At 59.5% G+C, this 16,553-nt stretch overlaps 3 protein-coding genes across 5 annotated transcripts in view; 1 reads left to right on the top strand and 2 right to left on the bottom strand.

The window, feature by feature from the left end:
• The first annotated feature begins 1,934 nt into the window (after positions 1-1,934).
• MPDU1 (mannose-P-dolichol utilization defect 1) lies at positions 1,935-5,361 on the top strand. 2 transcript variants are annotated; one of them, XM_006738893.3, is made up of 7 exons: positions 1,935-2,094; positions 3,320-3,385; positions 3,565-3,697; positions 4,012-4,097; positions 4,201-4,319; positions 4,431-4,541; positions 4,657-5,361. In XM_006738893.3, exons 1-7 carry the CDS (start codon positions 1,935-1,937, stop codon positions 4,774-4,776), a joined length of 795 nt encoding a protein of 264 aa, XP_006738956.1. In that variant the 3' UTR covers positions 4,777-5,361. The 2 variants fall into 2 exon arrangements, with proteins under 2 accessions (XP_006738956.1, XP_030889956.1); XM_031034096.2 differs by lacking the exon at positions 4,201-4,319.
• On the bottom strand, positions 5,362-8,246 carry SOX15 (SRY-box transcription factor 15). The gene is made up of 2 exons (XM_006738892.3): positions 6,307-8,246; positions 5,362-5,735 (listed from the first exon to the last, which is right to left on the bottom strand). The coding sequence occupies exons 1-2, from the start codon at positions 6,840-6,842 to the stop codon at positions 5,567-5,569; spliced, it is 705 nt and encodes a 234-aa protein (XP_006738955.2). The 5' UTR covers positions 6,843-8,246; the 3' UTR covers positions 5,362-5,566.
• A 140-nt stretch (positions 8,247-8,386) lies between these two features.
• The window catches only part of FXR2 (FMR1 autosomal homolog 2), a 126,668-nt gene continuing 118,501 nt past the window's right edge, over positions 8,387-16,553 (bottom strand). Inside the window, exons 2-15 of one of the 2 annotated variants that reach the window (XM_081805783.1) lie at positions 16,102-16,175; positions 15,857-16,005; positions 15,501-15,594; positions 14,895-15,011; positions 12,194-12,364; positions 11,956-12,034; positions 11,301-11,410; positions 10,957-11,043; positions 10,441-10,663; positions 10,093-10,290; positions 9,803-10,003; positions 9,613-9,708; positions 9,372-9,472; positions 8,387-9,082 (exon numbers count right to left, since the gene is read on the bottom strand). In XM_081805783.1, the coding sequence (XP_081661909.1) occupies positions 8,987-9,082; positions 9,372-9,472; positions 9,613-9,708; positions 9,803-10,003; positions 10,093-10,290; positions 10,441-10,663; positions 10,957-11,043; positions 11,301-11,410; positions 11,956-12,034; positions 12,194-12,364; positions 14,895-15,011; positions 15,501-15,594; positions 15,857-16,005; positions 16,102-16,116 (1,737 nt within the window). In that variant the 5' untranslated portion in view covers positions 16,117-16,175 and the 3' untranslated portion in view covers positions 8,387-8,986. The remainder of the gene's footprint in view (positions 9,083-9,371; positions 9,473-9,612; positions 9,709-9,802; positions 10,004-10,092; positions 10,291-10,440; positions 10,664-10,956; positions 11,044-11,300; positions 11,411-11,955; positions 12,035-12,193; positions 12,365-14,894; positions 15,012-15,500; positions 15,595-15,856; positions 16,006-16,101; positions 16,176-16,553) is intronic. The other variant, XM_081805782.1, reaches the window with a different exon arrangement.

Raw genomic sequence — 16,553 nt, 5'->3', positions numbered from 1 at the left:
GTCGGGCCCAGAACCTCCCTTCCTCTCTCAGGCTTGTCAACTGTCCTGTTTCCTTCGCAACTCTACCCTTCTCCCCTTTTCCTTACTGCTCCGAGTCTTCTAGCCAATCTCCTACTTCCCAACGCCCCCCACCCCCATGCCTTCCTCCCTCCTCTGGCCTGGGCGCGGCCTCCACCATGATTCCTGCCGGCCCTCCCTCTCTGCCAGGTTTCTCTTGTCCCAGTGACCAATTCAACCTGCTGCCCCTCATCATCGGCTTGGTCTCCCTCGGCCTCCTCACCCTGCTGCTGGTTACATTCTGCATCGTCCGGAGTCGCCCACCCGCCTACCAGCCCCTCTGAGCATCTGTCCCAATACCAGGTGACACCACGGAGCCCTGCGTTCTCACCACTCAACCCACTCAGCACCAAAGTTAGCTTCCCTCTCCGTCTTCAAGCACAACAGTGGAGCTAAGATGTTCATTAAACGTGCCCCGTTTCTCCTCTCCCGGCCCCAGAATACTAAAACCTGCTACAACCTCTGTCCTCGGTTTTCCCTGTCCTTCTGGGCAGGATTAAAAGCCGTGAGTGTCGGTCACATGCCTTTCTGCGCCGTCCGTGGGTGAGTCTCAGGGAGCGAGACCGTCATGTGTGGCCACATGCCCTCGTGGGCTCATCCCCCAAAGCCTAGCACGGCTGGTGTCGCATCTGCCTCGCCCCCCTTCCTCCTCTTCCCGGGCGTCTGGCTGCTCCAGGACCCCCTGCCCTCCAAACCAGTTTCGCAGTCACAGGGGAACAGGCAGCAACGGCCAATGAGTGTGGGTGGGAAGGTGACACCTTCCCGTGGGAGCTCCTCAGCAACAAGAACGCTCCGCTCTGCCCTCCGCGTCCAGGGCCGGGTGAACACGCCGATTAAACCCTCCCCGCACCAGGGACGCTCCTATCCCAGCCGTGGGGACTCTCACCTCCACCCCCAGTCACCCTGGGCTCCCCCAGGAACAGCATGCCTCCAGCCCGGGCCCCTGCCCCGGGGGTGTACCCAGAGGGAGTGCGTGGCCGCCCCAGGGCAGCTGCCCCGCTTTCCAGTAGGCCACGGCGCGATCGCCGGGAAGCCAGATGCGGCCCTTCCAGCCGCGGGGGCCCGGTAAGGCGGAGGCCCGCCCCACTGCGTCCCGGACATCCCGTGTGACCTCGCTAACCGGCAGAGAACTGCTGCCCGATGGCGTGGTCCTTGCAGAGGGCGCCGGGCCACCGGGGCGTAAAGGCCAGGCCCGCCGCCACCGGGATGGCTGCGAGCTGGGGTCCCAGCGCGGGGGGCGGAGGGCATCGCTGTCCACGCCGGCCTCTCCCAAGGGGAGCTGCTGGCTCGCCCCGCGGCCGCAGAGGGCGGAGGCGCCGGCGGCGTGGGGGGGAACCCTCGGGCCTGGGGGTTTCCTCGGCCGTTCCCCCGTCCCGGCCCAGCAGCTGCGGGCGCACCCAACCGCCAAGGCCCCGGGCGAGCCGGGGAGGGAGGCACATGGGCCTGCGCGCAGCTCAGCGCCGCCGGAGGGCTGCCTGGTGCAGGCGGTCCTGCTCCCGCCGACGCCCTTCCCTCGGGAGACGCCGAGACAACAGGAGAGAGGGAGCCACGGCGCCCCCACTGAACGCCCTTCCGGAGACTCAGGCTCCTTCTCTCTCAACTTCGAACAATGTGGAGTCGGCCGGGGGCAGACAAGATGGCGCCGCGCAGGAGGAGCGCAGAAAGGCAGGAGGCTCAGTGCGGCCTCCGAACTGGGAGCGTAAACAAAGGCGCGATAGATGGAACTGCGCAGGCGCAGAGCTTTAGCACGCCGTAAAATTCGAACAGGGATGGTGCTTCCGAAACTTGGTCTCTCGCCGAGACCTATTTCACGCTGCTGAAGGTGGGGTGGCGTTAGAAAGAGCGGGGAACAGGGGGGCGGAGGGCCCAGAGCGCGCATGCGCAGCGCCGGTCAATGGCGGCCCGGAAAGACAGGCGGAAGCTACTTTGGCAACATGGCGGCCGAGGCAGATGGCCCGCTCAAACGGGCGCTGGTGCCGCTTCTCTTACCTGAGGAATGCTACGACCAAATTTTCGTGCATTGGGACTTGCTTCACGGTGAGCTTTATTCGGCATCCTATCAAAGCTCTGCTGGAGCGCCCTCGGGCCATCAGTGGTGCGTGACTGCGGCCCAGGCGGCGCGGCGGCGGCGACCCCTCCCGGGCCGAGCCGGGCGGAAGTCACTCCGGAAGGGGGCGGAAGTGTCTCGGCCTCCATAGAGGGGGGCTCGCCATATTTGGGCGGGAGGCCGGGGAGGGGTCAGCGGGCGGCAGCGGCCCAGCTACTTCTTTGTGGTAGTAAAAGATGGACAGACTTGAAACCGCACAAGACAAAGTTAAAATCTGACCAAATCGTTCCAGTCTTCAGTAGATCAGTCGGTTAGGCGTCTGCCTTCGGCTCGGGTCATGACCCCGGGCCCCTGGGATCGAGCCCCGCATCGGGCTCCCTCCAGAGGCGCCTTCCGCCCTCCACGTTTGCTCGTGGTCTAAGCCTGGGGTGACTTGCCTGCAGTCCTCCGTCTGCGTGGCAGGTCCACACGAAGCCCACTACAGACGCCAGGTCCCGTGGGAGACCTGCCCAGCCTGCCCTTGCCCGTTCCCGGTCCCCCACTGTGCTCCTGGGACCGACTGGGTCGAATTCATGACTCCCACTGGGCCGAGCGCCCGGGGCTGGAGGAGGTGTGGGGGCTGGGGCCTCCCAGCAAGCCCTTGAAGGGTAACATGAGGTCTGTGAGCGGGGGCTTGGGACAGAGAGTTCAGGAGCGACTGTATCGGGAGACCTGTCCTTGCACTGGGAACACCTGTGGATTGGATCGCCCGGGTTGCTCAGAGGAGGGGAATGAAGGATCCGAGGACTCGTGGGCATTGCTCAGCTTTAGGAGTTTGTTTTTTTTTTCAAAGATTTTTATTTACTTGACGGAGAGAGCACAAGCAGGGGGAGCTGCAGGGAGAGGGAGAAGCAGGGAGCCCGACGCGGGGCTCGATCCCAGGACCCTGGGATCACAACCTGAGCCGAAGGCAGATGCTCAACCGACTGAGCCACCCAGGTGCCCCACACCAAGCAGTTTAGATGTAATCCGCATGGTAAAGGCTGTTTTGGAAAGTCAGAGAACAGCGATAGGACTGGGAGCAGGAAGGCCCAGGCCCCGACAGCCCCGGGCTTCCTTGTGTGGGTTTGTCCACGTCTTAAGGAGCAGCGGCAACCCACAACAGCATGAAAAGCCTTTAGCCCTGGGCGGGGTTGCAGAGGCGTCCGTTCTGTTTACTCCTTTTTCCCTTCTCAGTCCCCTGCCTCAAGATTCTCCTCAGCAAAGGCCTGGGTCTGGGCATCGTGGCTGGGTCACTGCTGGGTACGTACCTTCTCTTTCCCTGTGTCAGGAGGAGGGCGGAGAGCTGAGATGCCAGAAGCTGGGTGGGTCCCTTAACCGGAAGTGGAGTTAACAGGCTTCCCAGTCCACTCCCTGGCTGTGGCGCGCTGCTCCTGAGGGATGCTCGCTCCTCATCCCTGCCCTTCTCGTCCTTTCTCTAGTAAAACTGCCGCAGGTGTTTAAAATCCTGAGAGCCAAGAGTGCCGAAGGGTTGAGCCTTCAGTCAGTAATGCTAGAGCTAATGGCGCTGACGGGGACCATGGTCTACAGCATCACCAACAACTTTCCCTTCAGGTGAGGGAGCCCGCCCTTGATCCCCAAGGGTGAATGTGCACACGTCTAGTGGGGGTCAGGGCGAGGCAGGTAAAAGGGAGGCAAAGCTCAAGCCCTTCTGGAAATCTGGCCGTCTTCTGTGGACGTGATGAGAGGAGGAGAGCATCCCGAGGATGCCCAGGATCTAGACCGAGTCTATCGGTCTATCCCCGCAGGTCAGGGCTGCAGACAACCGGGAGCATCAGCAAACCGTGGCCCCAGGTGGACGGGCCATGGAGGCTTTCCCTACCTCTTCCCAGGCCCGCCTTTCTCCCTCCCAACTCTTGACTCTGCAGCTCTTGGGGTGAAGCCCTGTTCCTGATGCTCCAGACAGTCACCATCTGCTTCCTGGTCCTGCACTACGGAGGACAGACCGTGAAAGGTGCTGGGGGGGTGGCTCTTGGGGGCCCTGTTGGGAACTCCGGCCTGGGGAAGCCCAAGGACCGGAGAGGCTCATCGGGGCTCCTTACCTCCCTGACCCCCAGGTGTCACCTTCCTAACGTGCTATGCGCTGGCCCTGCTGTTGCTGCTGTCCCCACTGACGCCCCTGGCTCTCATCACCCTGCTCCAGGCCTCCAACGTGCCTGCGGTGGTCGTGGGGCGGGTGAGGGCTGGGAGCAAGGGAAGGATGCTGGGGGGGGGGGGGGGGGGATGAGCAGAGCAAGTGTGTGAGGAGTTCAGACGGCGGAACGAAGGTTCTCAACCTCTCCCCCAGCTGCTCCAGGCCGCCACGAACTACCGGAACGGGCACACGGGCCAGCTCTCCGCCGTCACCGTCTTTCTGCTCTTCGGGGGCTCCTTGGCCAGGATCTTCACCTCCATTCAGGTGAGTGCCCCTTCTCCCCACTAGGGGGCACTAAAGCCCGGCCCTCGCTCCGCCGCGGACTTCATGCTGCTCCTCCTCTGAACACTTTCTGGGACCCCTGCCGTCTGTCACGCAGGAGACCGGAGACCCCCTCATGGCGGGCACCTTCATGGTCTCTTCCCTCTGCAACGGCCTCATCGCTGCCCAGCTCCTCTTCTACTGGGACGCAAAGCCGGGCCGCGAGAAGAAAGAGTAGGGCTGAGCTGGCTGCTGGGGCGCCTTCCGCGTCTCCCGTCGTCCCCCAACCTCAGGGTCGTTCCCACCCGAACCAGTCTGCTGGCGGGACCCCTCTTTCTTCATTCCTCTGCAACTGTGAAAGTCTCGAGCCTGGGTTTTAGGGGGACCGCGGATTCTGGGAGAGCATGGGGGTAGGGCTTTCAGGCCGACACTACTGCCCTGTGCGCGGAAGGTTAACTCACTGAATCGTTCGCCCCAGACTCCTCCGTCAGCGGCCATTCCCAGCTCTTTAGGTTTTCTGGGGCCCAAGTCGGCCCTGCCCTCCCCCTCCCCCCATTTCTCTGTGGCCCTGGAGGGCAGAGCCGCGGGTGGAAGCAACTGGGGGCTTGGGGCCGCCCCCCTCCCCGAGCCTGGGTGGGACGGTCTCCAGGCCCCCAGTGCTGGGTGGGGGGCGGGGGGGTTGGAGAATGACTCAGGCAGGGCCCCAGGGTGGGGTGAGGAGGTTCCTGCTCTGGCAGGTCCAGGCGGAAGGGAGTGGAGACTGCTGGTTCCTGCTGCAGTGAGGGGGGAACGGACATGGGGCAATAAAGACTCCGAGACAGGGTTTAATTGTAAAAACTGTGTTCATCCTACAAAAAAAAATGTGTTTTGTGGGGCGGAGGGGGAGGGGGGGAAGGGGACCGTGGCCCAGGCCTCCTCTGAACTGGGGTCCAACACAGTTCTAAAGAAGGGTTTGCAGCCTGGGGGGTGGGTTCAGGGTGAAGACAAAGGAGGGGGAGCCCTTCCTGGGAGGTCCGTGTCCACGAGGGTTAGAGGTGGGTCAGGGGCAGGGGGGGCCCCAGCAGGGGAGGGCTGTACGGGGTGGGAGAGCTTGGGGGGAGGCAGGGGTTGTACTGGGGGAGCAGCTCTCCCTGGAGCCTGGGGTTACTCTGAGGGAGGGAGCACGGCGAGGAGGCCTCGGGTTTGCAGTGCGAAGAGCTGCAAAGAGAGAGACACTGGGGTTAGAGCCCGTCCCCGGGTTGGGAGGTGCCGGCGGCGCCCCCCACGCCCAGGTGGGGGTGGGTGGGACCACCTCTGGCCCCAGAGGTAGAACCTGCCGTCACCCGGCCACCGGTCCCTGGCTGTCCGGGCCCCACTGGGTAGCGCAGGTTGGGGACCAGACCCCACGGCGGCTTGGGAACCGGGGCGCGGCCGTGTCAGGGCACGCTCTGGAACGGGCTTGCGTGTCGCGCCTGTTTTCGGCAGGCCAGGAAGGGGCAGAGACGGGCCGGGCCTCTCCTTGCCCCGCGGGCAGGGAGGGGAAGCCGGGTCACAGGAGGGCCAGAAGCGGGGAGGAAACGGGAAATTCGGGTAACTAGAACAGGATCGCATCCTGGGGGCCGCCACTGCCGGGCTGGGATGGAAACGGCCTCCAGGGAACCCCGGGGGCCACCAGAACGCGCCCACCCCGGCGGGGCACTGGGCGGCCGGGGGAGCGCTAACCCCCGCCCCCTCAGGTCCCCCCGGAGTGGCCCCTGCCGGAGCCTCAGCCCGCCCCCCAGGCGCTCACCCGTATCCGCCGGGCAGGTAGGCTGCGGAGTAGTTGGGCGGCTGGTACCCAAAGCTTCTGCTCCCCTGCGTGCCCGCCGCGTACCCGGGCCCCCAGACCGGCCCGCCGGCAGCCACGCCGCCGCTCCCCGGGCCGAAGTGGGGCGGCCCGGTGCCCGAGCTCTTGGCCTTGCGCCGAGGCCGGTACTTGTAGTCGGGGTAGTCGCGCAGGTGCCGGGCCCGGAGCCGCTTGGCCTCTTCCACGAAGGGCCGCTTCTCGTCCTCGCCCAGCAGCTTCCACTGCGCGCCCAGGCGCTTGGAGATCTCCGAGTTGTGCATCTTCGGGTTCTGCTGCGCCATCTGGCGGCGCTGCGCGGAGCTCCACACCATGAACGCGTTCATGGGCCGCTTCACCTTCTCCAGGGGGAGCCCCCCGGACGCCCCCGGGCTCCCGGCGCCCTCCCGCTCCGGGCAGCCCGAGGCCGGGTTGGCAGGAGCCGTGGGAGCAGGAGGCTCCAGGCTCCAGACCTGGGCGTGTGAAGGGCCAGGAAGCGCCATGGGGGCGGGGGGGGGCGGTGGTGGAGGGAAGCCTTGCGAGGGCGTCCTCCGCGCCCTCCCCTCCAAAGCGGAACGTCGATGCCCACACGCGGTGTCCTTGAAACGCAAGGGTCTTCCCCGTCTGCAGTCGTTCCAGAGAACTCGTGTCCTTATAGAAGTGGGTGTCGTCCCCAAGTTCAGAGTCCTGAGAACGGAGCCCCTGCTCCCAACCAACCAGGCACTTTGGAGAGCCGGCGTCCGACCCGCTGCCCGGTACCCCGGCACCGCGCACACTGCGCTCGCCGCTCCCGGATGCCACCAGGTGCCCGGCCCAGCCCGCCTTCCGCCGAGGCGCGCCCGGCCTCCGAGCAGTCCCGGGCAGTCCCGGGGCCCGGCCGCCACCGCCCCTCTCACCTGGCCTCAGCGTCTGTGGCTGGCGGGTGGGCCAGACCCGGGAACAGCTTTTAACCAGACTCCTCCCCACTCCCTCCCCACAGACCGCGCCTCCTGACGGGCGCCAACGTCCCCCTCCCCTAGGCAAACCCAGGTGTCCTGTTGTTCCCAGCCCCCACCACTCCCCTCGGGGCACCACGCCCCCTCCCCACCCAAGACCCAGATGTCAAGCCTTCCAACGCCAGGAGCTCTGAACGCCTTCCCCTCCCTTCGGGAGCTTTGGCAATTTAAAGTCAATTCCTTTGCACAATGGGATCAAGCACTGGGGAATCAAAAGCCCTCAGGGTCACAATGGAGCTAGGAGGAAGTTGGGAACACCCCACCCCCTACCCCAAACCCTTTTCTTGTGCCTATTGCTCCTCAAAGCCCTGACCTGCCCCTGGGCCAAGACAGTCAGGAGGCAGTCCATTTTTGTTTCCTGAGTCATCCCAGCAGGTGCTTAGGTGGTGATTCAGCCCCTTCCTCCAGGTGAGAAAACTTAAGCCCTCCCAACTCCAGCCCCCAAACCTCGGTTTCTCCACTGCAGGTGCTATCTGCAAACCTGAGTCTGAAGGCAGGGAGCCCGAAGCCCGGGCTCCCCTGGGCCCCCACCCCCCGGGGCCCAGCGGTCAGCACTGCGGGTGCCTGAGAAGCGGCCTGGACCCAGCGCGGAGAGCCAGCAGCAACGAGGGCCGGACACCTAAGTCTCAGAGGCTGTCTCCAGAGAGCCGGGCTCCCCATTCAGCCCCAGGCCCGACCCAAGCCCCAGGCCTCGGGTAATCGGATTAGGCAGCTGGCCTTGGCTCTCAGCTCTGAGCAGGAACGGCTCCGGCCCGGGGCAGCCCTACCTAGCCCGCGGTGACTCAGGGGAGAGGAGGGGCCCCGCTCCCTCTACCGGCACACCTGGGGGAGGGGAGAAGCAGCAAGCCACAGTCCACAGGCCACTGGCCTCCGGACTAGAAAGGGACCTGGACCGGGGGGGAAACAGAGGAATGCCAGGAATTCCCAGAAGTGGACAATCTCTGGAACACCAGAGAAGCCAGGTGGGGAGAAACAGGAAACAAGGCCCGGACAGGTCAATCCTAGAGAAACTGCTGGACCCAACTGGGGACAAGGAAGGCAGGAACCACAGAGCCATTTGGATTTTTTTATTCTCTTTTTAAATACTGTACAGTGAAAAATAAATACGCCTTCTCATCCACCAGACAAGGTTGGTCCCCCCCTCCCCCGGGGGACCTTGTCACCCCCCTTCATACACACCCCTGGTTCTACTCCAAAACCTTCCCCATGCCTCCCACCCACGTATACCCTTACTATCCCCGTCTTCCACAGTGATGAGGCCCCAGAAATGGGGGGTACAGGATGGGAGGAGGGATAGCAGGGGAGCCCCCCTGAACGGTCAAATCCGGGTGGGTCAAGGAGCACCCCGCACCAGCAGGCGGAGAATGGGGGTGTTCAGAGAGATCGGGGCATTAGAGGATAAAGGCACATCCAGTCTGATGGGGAAGGAGAGAGGCTCCCTCACCCTGGGGAAGGGTGGACAAGAGGGGGGGGTATGACCCTGTTACACACCCCTCCACTAGCTCCTGGAGGTTGAGGGAGGACCCAAGCTGCTGTGCCACCCCCCTCCCCCCTAGATAAGAGCAGCTCCAGCGCAGGTCAGTCGGGCCTGGGAGGGCCATGGTGTTGGGCAGCAAGCGAGATGGAGAAGGGAGGGATGCAGGCTGGAGGTTTTATGAAACCCCGTTCACCAAACTACCCAACTCCAAGGGGGCGGAGAGCTCCCCATTCTCTGAGGGGCCCTTAGGAAGCTTGCTGACAGAGTCGCCCTGAGGGGAAGTGGGGAAGAAAAACGGGAGAGGAAGGAAGGAAGCTGGTCAGCAGAGATCCAGGTAATGCCATCCCCCCGCCATCCTAGTGCTCCTGGCGGCTGACCTGCCGCTCTCGGGGCTCTTACAGGCACCCGGAAAGTCCGAACCAAACTTTCCTGCCCTAGCCAAACCTTCTCTATTCCACACGCAGCCTAAACTCCATCGGACACCGGCTTCTCTGCGAATTCCCTGCGCCCCCCGGCCCTGGAGGAAACGCGGTGGGGTAAACGACACCCCGCCTGCCTACCTTTTGTCCTGGAAGAGAGTCCTCTGAGGCTTTAGTGCGTTCCAGGGGGGGCCGCTGGCGGCTCTGCGACTCGGCTCGGGAGATATAGTCCGCCACGGTCACTGCGCGAGGCAGAGGACCGAGAGTTTCAGAAGGAAGCGGGTATCCAGCTCCTGGACACCCACCAAGCCCCAACCCCCACCAAAAGGCACCCCGTTCTCTCCACTCTGGGGAAGGATGCCGGCACCCAGTGTTCGCTGACCTGGCTGACGGTCTCCACTGATGGAACCATCCGCCCGGTTCCCACGGTTACGGCGGCGGCGGCTCCGGTTCCGACGCTGGGGTCTCGACTCATCTTCTGTGGGGCACAGAAAACCCAAGCGGTGCATGTAATGCCCCGCACCTCAATTCCTGCCCAGCTCTCCCTTCTCAGGCCCAGGCACAGCCCTTACCCAGACCATTCTCTGTCATGCTGGGCCCATCAGATTCCAGGCCTCCATCCATGACAGTCCGGTCCTCATCCGTGCGGCGGCGGCGGGAGCGGCGGCGCCTGGCACTTGCTGGGGGGGGTTCCCCAGGCTCTGAGTCAACTGGGGGCTCTGGTTCAGATGTGTCCAGTAGGCTATAGGGATTACTGTCTGGATCTTTCAGCACTGGTCAGAGGAAGAGAAGGTGGTTATCGGGCGTCCATCATCCTTCCTTTCGGCCTGCATCCACAAACCCAGCCGTCTGATACTGGTACCTGAGCTGATAGATGAAGCGTTGTATCTCGTGGTGGGCCGGGGGGCAGGTGGGGGTCCCCTACCCCGGCCCCCAATCGGCCGCCTCCGGCTTTCTTCCCCCCGGGTTGGGGGATCCCGGTCACCTGGCCCAGCTCGGTTAGGCTCCTCCCTCTTCTCTGACTCCGTCTCAGAAGCTGTGGATGGGTCCGAGCTGGGGCCTGAAGGACACGCTGGGCTTCAATCCGGGTCACTCACCCCACCCCAGGATCCATCCCCCAGCCAGTCCCACCTTCAACGTGGCTGTCACCCTTTCCTCGAGATTCCACCCAGGCCTGTGCCTCTCCCCACAAGGCCCACGGTCGTCTTACCATAGGCGGGACCGCCTGTCCTCCGGCCCCGGCCGCGGCCCCCGTAGCTGCCCCCGTAGGTTCGCGTAGCGTGGAGGGAGGACGAGGAGCTCTCGTCCGTGGTGTATCCGGCCTTGTCGCTGCCACCGCTGCCCCGCCCACTCCCGGGAGGGCGGAAGCCCAGCCCAATCTGCCGAAGCTGCTCATCAATCTGCAGCCTCTCCAAGCGGAGCTGCTCCACCTCCTGGTCGGGCAGAAGGAGAGGTACCGAAGGAGTGACGAGATCCACAAACACTCCTCCCTCACTCGTGCTCCTTGGCCCTGACCGCCCCTAGCGACCTAAACTCTCAGGAACGGGAGAAAGACCCTGGCTAAACGAAGAACATTACGGAATCCAACCCCACAGCCCCGAATCTCCACTCCGTGGTTTCCGTTCTCCTCAAACTGGGCACCACTGCTCCTAACTTCATCCGCCAGCAGCCTCTGCCTCCTTGCTACACCCACACCCTTCCGCTCCCCGGCTTCCGGCCTGGGTACCTGCAGGTAGGAGAGATGGTATTCCAGCAGGGCCTGGGCGTTGCTAATACTCTCCCGGGTACCCACGAATATGAAAGGAACCATCCCCTGCAGAGCAGAGAGGACGGGCGCAGTTAGCGGGAGAGTAGTCAAGGCAAGTACCAACTCCACCCTGCCTCCTATGGAAGCTCACCCAGCAGGATCATTCTGGGCTCTGCATTACTAGGGGGACACAGAAGTTCCCGTCCCCCACCCCCCAGGAACCCCCATCCTCCGCCCTCTAGAAATCCCAGCCCCCAGAGAAGAACAAGAGAACAATGCCATCTGCTTCTGGAAACCAGTCTCTAGATGCAGCTGCCCCATACCTCCTCCCTGGGGTTCTTCTTGTCATTATCACCTTCTACTCGAACCCTCACCACACCAGATTTATCCACAATCTCCTGGATCACTTTCCCGTTCTTTCCAATCACTTTGCCTGAATGGGTAAAGGAGGAATTAGGCTTTTTTTTTTTTTTTAAGAGTAAAAACAGGTAAGGGCGCCTGGGTGGCTCAGTTGGTTAAGCGACTGTCTTCGGCTCAGGTCATGATCCTGGAGTCCCGGGATCGAGTCCCGCATCGGGCTCCCTGCTCGGCGGGGAGTCTGCTTCTCCCTCCGACCCTCCCGACCCTCCCCCCTCTCGTGCTCTCTCTCTCTCTCGGTCTCTCTCTCTCAAATAAATAAATAAAATCTTTAAAAAAAAAAAAAAGAGTAAAAACAGGTAAGATAAACAGTCTTCCAGCTCCTATATATGGATTCTGTTTAATTATTCTCTTGCTTCTAAGTTTCTCGTGAGTTCTCAGGACAAAATACTACAATCCAGAGAAATCTGTTCTTCCGTTTTTGTCACTTTTCCGACGGACTGCTCTGTCCTCATGAAATTGGAAGTTCCCGGGGGGCTGCCGAGCCCAGAACAGCTTTAGGGGATCTCACACCTGCCCCCCCCCCATACTCTCTCCTATGCGTACACACCCGCAACTCACCAACAAGGTTCCTGGGCACTTGCACGGAGTCCTCCGAAAACTCAAGGTAGCTCCGGGCCTGTCGGCACGCCTCAGGAGTCTATGAGGAGAGGAGGGGGTTGTTACTCAGACCCTGATCCTCCTGCTTCTCTCTGCCTTTGGGAAAGTGTGCTGCCACCAAAGTCAGGGAGGGAGGTCCACCGAACACTCGCCTCGCTCTACCCCCAAGGGACCTAAACCACAGCTGTCTTTCGCTGACCTCCCCATAGATGCGGAAAGTGCAGGTCTCTTCACCCAACTCGATGGCCGTCACCCCGGGTACTTTTCGGGCCTGCTGGATGTTGGCACCGTGAGTCCCAATGGCCAGTCCCATCAGGTCTTCTCGCACGGTGAACTCCTCCTGAAAGGCGGCTGCCAACTGCTTACTTGTCTGAAAGGAAAAGGCACAGTGAGGTTTGTGGTGGTGGAACCCCAGACACCTGTCCCAGGTACCTGACACTGCAGGACCTCGAGAGAAAAATGTGTGAAAACAAGCCAGAACCACCCCGGATCCGACCACGGGGACCCGTACAGAGAATTCAGGAACCTCTCCGTCCACCCCCTACCTGGCAAACATCAATGGCTTGGCGGGGAGGGGAAGCACATGAGGGCAGAGTTTGGGCTGGAGCCACCACAGTTCTGGATGTGGTTCTAACACTATCTGGTTATGTGATCCTAAACACAACACACTCTCAGGGTCTCTATTCTGTCATCTGCTAAACGATTACACCGGACTTACCCCGCCCCCAAACTCTCAGGAGATTAAATAAGGTTATAATAGTGATTAAATAAGAATTAAATAAGGTGTGAAAAACCCTTTTCCAAGATAAATGCAAAACTAAGAAACTATGATTACCTTAACCAAACTAGTATCAGCTCCCAAAATAATGAACAGAAAACAAGGGGCTGAGAAAAGCATAAAAGGAGCCCATTATGGAACAACACACTGCCACTTCATTTCTCGGCCAGGCCTTAGATAGCTGGGCACAAGGGCAGGAAGACGGGGAAGGTTCTGGAAGAGGGAGTCCTAGGTAGAAGCACCAAACAGGAGAGCTATCTGAAAGGGGACATTCCCGATTCCAGTCCACTACTACTCCTACTTACAAGACAGAAGGGACTACGTTACGGCGAAGGCTTACATGAGGCAAGAAGAAAAAGCAGACAAAAAGGGACTACACTGGGTGTTCAAATAACTAAGGGAGGGAGGGAGAGGATGCACAATGATTTACAAACATCCTCTAGAGAAGTTTGCCCAGGGCTGAATTTTTTTTTTTTCTTAAAGATTTTATTTATTTATTTGAGACAGAGAGAATGAGAGAGAGCACATGAGAGGGGGGAGGGTCAGAGGGAGAAGCAGACTCCCCGCCGAGCAGGGAGCCCGATGCGGGACTCGATCCAGGAACTCCAGGATCATGACCCGAGCCGAAGTCAGTCGCCCAACCAACTGAGCCACCCAGGCGCCCCCAGGGCTGAATTTCTTAAACTGCCTGATGGGTACAAGGGTACCTGTTTTGTTATCTTTTTCCTTTACACAGACAACATTTCAAAGTAATTTAAAAAAATAGAGAAAAAAAAAAAGAACAAGCTCTCTCAAAAACACACTTTGCACTCACGGTTAACTTAGCTATCTGCACGTTTTAAGAGATTTATATATTTGAGAGAACAAGAAAACGAGAGGGCAGAGGGAGCGTGCACGAGAATGAAGGACAGAGAGACTCTTGAGCAGGCTCTGCGCTGAGCATGGAGTACAACTTGGGGCTCGATCTCACGACCCTGAGATCAGGACCTAAGCCAAAATCAAGAGTCAGATCTGGGGCGCCTGGGTGGCTCTGTCATTAAGCGTCTGCCTTCGGCTCAGGTCACGGTCCCGGGGTCCTGGGATCGAGCCCCGCATCGGGCTCCCTGCTCCGCGGGAAGCCTGCTTCTCCCTCTCCCGCTCCCCCTGCTTGTGTTCCCTCTCTCGCTGTCTCTCTCTCTGTCAAAAACTCTGTCAAAAAAAAAGAGTCAGATCTCAGCTGACTGAGCCACCCAGGCGCCCCGTATCTGGCACTCTTCACCACACTGATCAATAAACCAGGGCCCAGGAGAGCTGAAGTCTAGCTTCGGCCACCAGGGAATCTGCTCATTGGGAACTGGAGCAGACGTACTTCATACCATCTCGGGGTGAGGGTGAATTTTTAACTGCCACCGCCCTGAGTAGTGGCATCCCTGGAGAAGTGAAAGATCACCATGCTCCACAATTTGCACAGGCTCAGAGAAGAGCCTCCCCAAAAGATCAGTTCTCTTGATAAATGGAAATGGATGGACGCACACACACCCTACTTGTGTAGGACGGTATGACACCTAAGAAAAGGGAATCTGACCACCTTAAGACATCAGAACTCAAAAAGACCTCGTGGAAATATTCTAGTCTAACTACCTCATTCTCACAGACAGAGCTAAAGCTCAGTGAAACCAAATGCTCTGCCAAAGGTCAATATTTGACAAAGCGAGACTTGGGATTTCAAGTCCAGTGGTCTTTCCAGCGTACAAATGGTTCTCAAATATACCCTGCAAAGCAGTTTGATTCTCAGAGGTGATCTGGGGGAGGCCAGTGGAGGTCAGGGCCACACCCGCCTCTTCCACTTTTAGACAGAGCTGCTCTGATTGATCTGTTTAGGCATTGTGCTTTCAAGTAAAATTTCACTTGATCAAAGGGTCCCATGGTTAAGAAAAAAATTGGAAAACAACTGTACTATTCTAACACGATGGAGCTCTGCCATCTGGAGGAGTCTGGGATAAAATAGCAGACCCAGGTTTAATGGCCCAGAAAGACCTTAGTCTTTTTGTTCTGCAAACACAAGAGCATGGGTGGAGGATGGGACGGGAAGGGGGGACGACAACAATACCATTCAGCAGCAAAAAGTAGAGCCCAAATTTACCTCTAGGTGCTTGGTAGCCTCTTCATTGCGGGACATGAGTAGCAGTTTGGTGCGCAGGCTTCGGAAATGCATGTCACCCAGCAGGGATGCCCGCTTCACAGGAGCTTCTGTGGTCGACTGGGAAGAAACCAATGGAAAAGTCACTAAAACGGACTTTGAATACACACTGGGGAAGAGCCAGGAGCTGGGAATCAGGATGCCCGAGTCTCTGGAAAAGGATAGGAATTAAGAAATGAAGTGAGAGGAGGAAAATCATCATCAGTCTCACAAGGGCCTACCATCTGGGCAACTAACGGAAGTGATTTTAGGCAGCAGGCTGAGGTGAGAACTGTAGTCTATTTTCTGAGAGTCCAAATACACAAGGGAGGGTCCAGCCCAGACTGTGATATGATGGCCAGGCTAAAAAAAATAAATTAAGGTCAGACATGAGGGAAGACTAAGGGAACGTGGGGCTACCTGGGCCCACAGGGGTTAGGAGCCATAAAAAGCCTTCTTTGACAAATAAATAGAAGCACATCTGAGCTCCTTCCTTTCTGCAAAGAAGTTCAATAGGGAGAAGGAAAAATCGCTGCAGGGGTTTGGGTGCAAGTCAGGCAGGCAACTCACCAGAATGAAGAGCTCACTATTTGTGATGTTGAGAAAGATGCAGTTCGCTCCCAATGCTTTCTTGAACTCTTTATGGACGTTTTCATTGGAGCAGCTGCCGAGAAAGAGAAGAATGCTCAGTGGGCACAGTGTAGCGGGCAAAGGTTCGGGGGAGAGACAGGGACCACAAAAATGAGAAAAGAGGAAGGACCGCAGTGAGAGAACAGGGATGAATAAAGCGAGGGACTGGGAGCCAGAAGGGCTCTGGAGGCCCAAGGGAACAGGAGGGAAGACTGACAGTAGGAGTGGGGCCTGGGAGAAGAAGGGCAGATAGGAGGACCGTCAAGGGGGCCCCCACCCCAACATCCCTAACTCACGCCTCTCTCAGATCCTCAGGCACAGCCATGGTAACCTTGAAGAAGCTGCCTTTGGTTGCCAGGGGATTGGGATTCACTGGCCGGAGCCGTTCCAGGGTCACAATCTCGTTGTAAGTGGCATCGCAGGCGGCGTATTCGATGACATAGAACTGGCAGAAAGAGAGAAGGGAAGAAACAAGTGTGGATGACCGGAGCGTCTGCCTCCCCCCTTTCATTGACTAGGACGTGTGCCTCCCATCACTCACATCTCCCTTCATCATCCGCACCCGGGCCAGCCACCAGCCACAAGGTTCCTGCTCGTTGGCTCGAGAATATACCTGAAGGTGAAAATAAAAGAGATACTGAGGACCACCCAAAAACATCAGACCAGAACAGGCATTCAGACACTTAGGAGGCACATTACATAGAAACAAAGGAAACTCAAGGAAGGAGTGGATTAAAAACCAGAGGGTGGGGGCGCCTGGGTGGCTTAGTCGTTAAGCGTCTGCCTTCGGCTCAGGTTATGATCCCAGGGTCCTGTGATCGAGCCCTACATCGGGCTCCCTGCTCTGCGGGAAGCCTGCTTCTCCCTCTCCCACTACTCCTGCTTGTGTTCCCTCTCTCACTGTGTCTGTCTGTCAAATAAATAAACAAAATCTTAAAAAACAAAAACAAAACCAGAGGGTGCTGTCCCCATAAACAGAGAGAAGGTGACTCC

The sequence above is a fragment of the Leptonychotes weddellii genome, chromosome 15 (assembly GCF_054177405.1).
Source record: "Leptonychotes weddellii isolate Sample4059 chromosome 15, ASM5417740v2, whole genome shotgun sequence".
NCBI lineage: Eukaryota > Metazoa > Chordata > Mammalia > Carnivora > Phocidae > Leptonychotes > Leptonychotes weddellii.
Note: the sequence above shows the minus strand (reverse complement) of the source record. Positions and strands in the feature narration are given on the sequence as shown.

Bases quoted from the DNA above. Each gene is read 5' to 3' on its own strand.
- MPDU1 (XM_031034096.2), top strand. From the start codon at position 1,935: ATGCGCAGCGCCGGTCAATGGCGGCCCGGAAAGACAGGCGGAAGCTAC. The intron at 3,386-3,564 runs GTACGTACCTTC...TCCTTTCTCTAG, and splicing joins CGTGGCTGGGTCACTGCTGG to TAAAACTGCCGCAGGTGTTT. The intron at 4,542-4,656 runs GTGAGTGCCCCT...TCTGTCACGCAG, and splicing joins GGATCTTCACCTCCATTCAG to GAGACCGGAGACCCCCTCAT.
- SOX15 (XM_006738892.3), bottom strand. From the start codon at position 6,842: ATGGCGCTTCCTGGCCCTTCACACGCCCAGGTCTGGAGCCTGGAGCCT. The intron at 5,736-6,306 runs GTGAGCGCCTGG...CTCTCTTTGCAG, and splicing joins TACCTGCCCGGCGGATACGG to CTCTTCGCACTGCAAACCCG.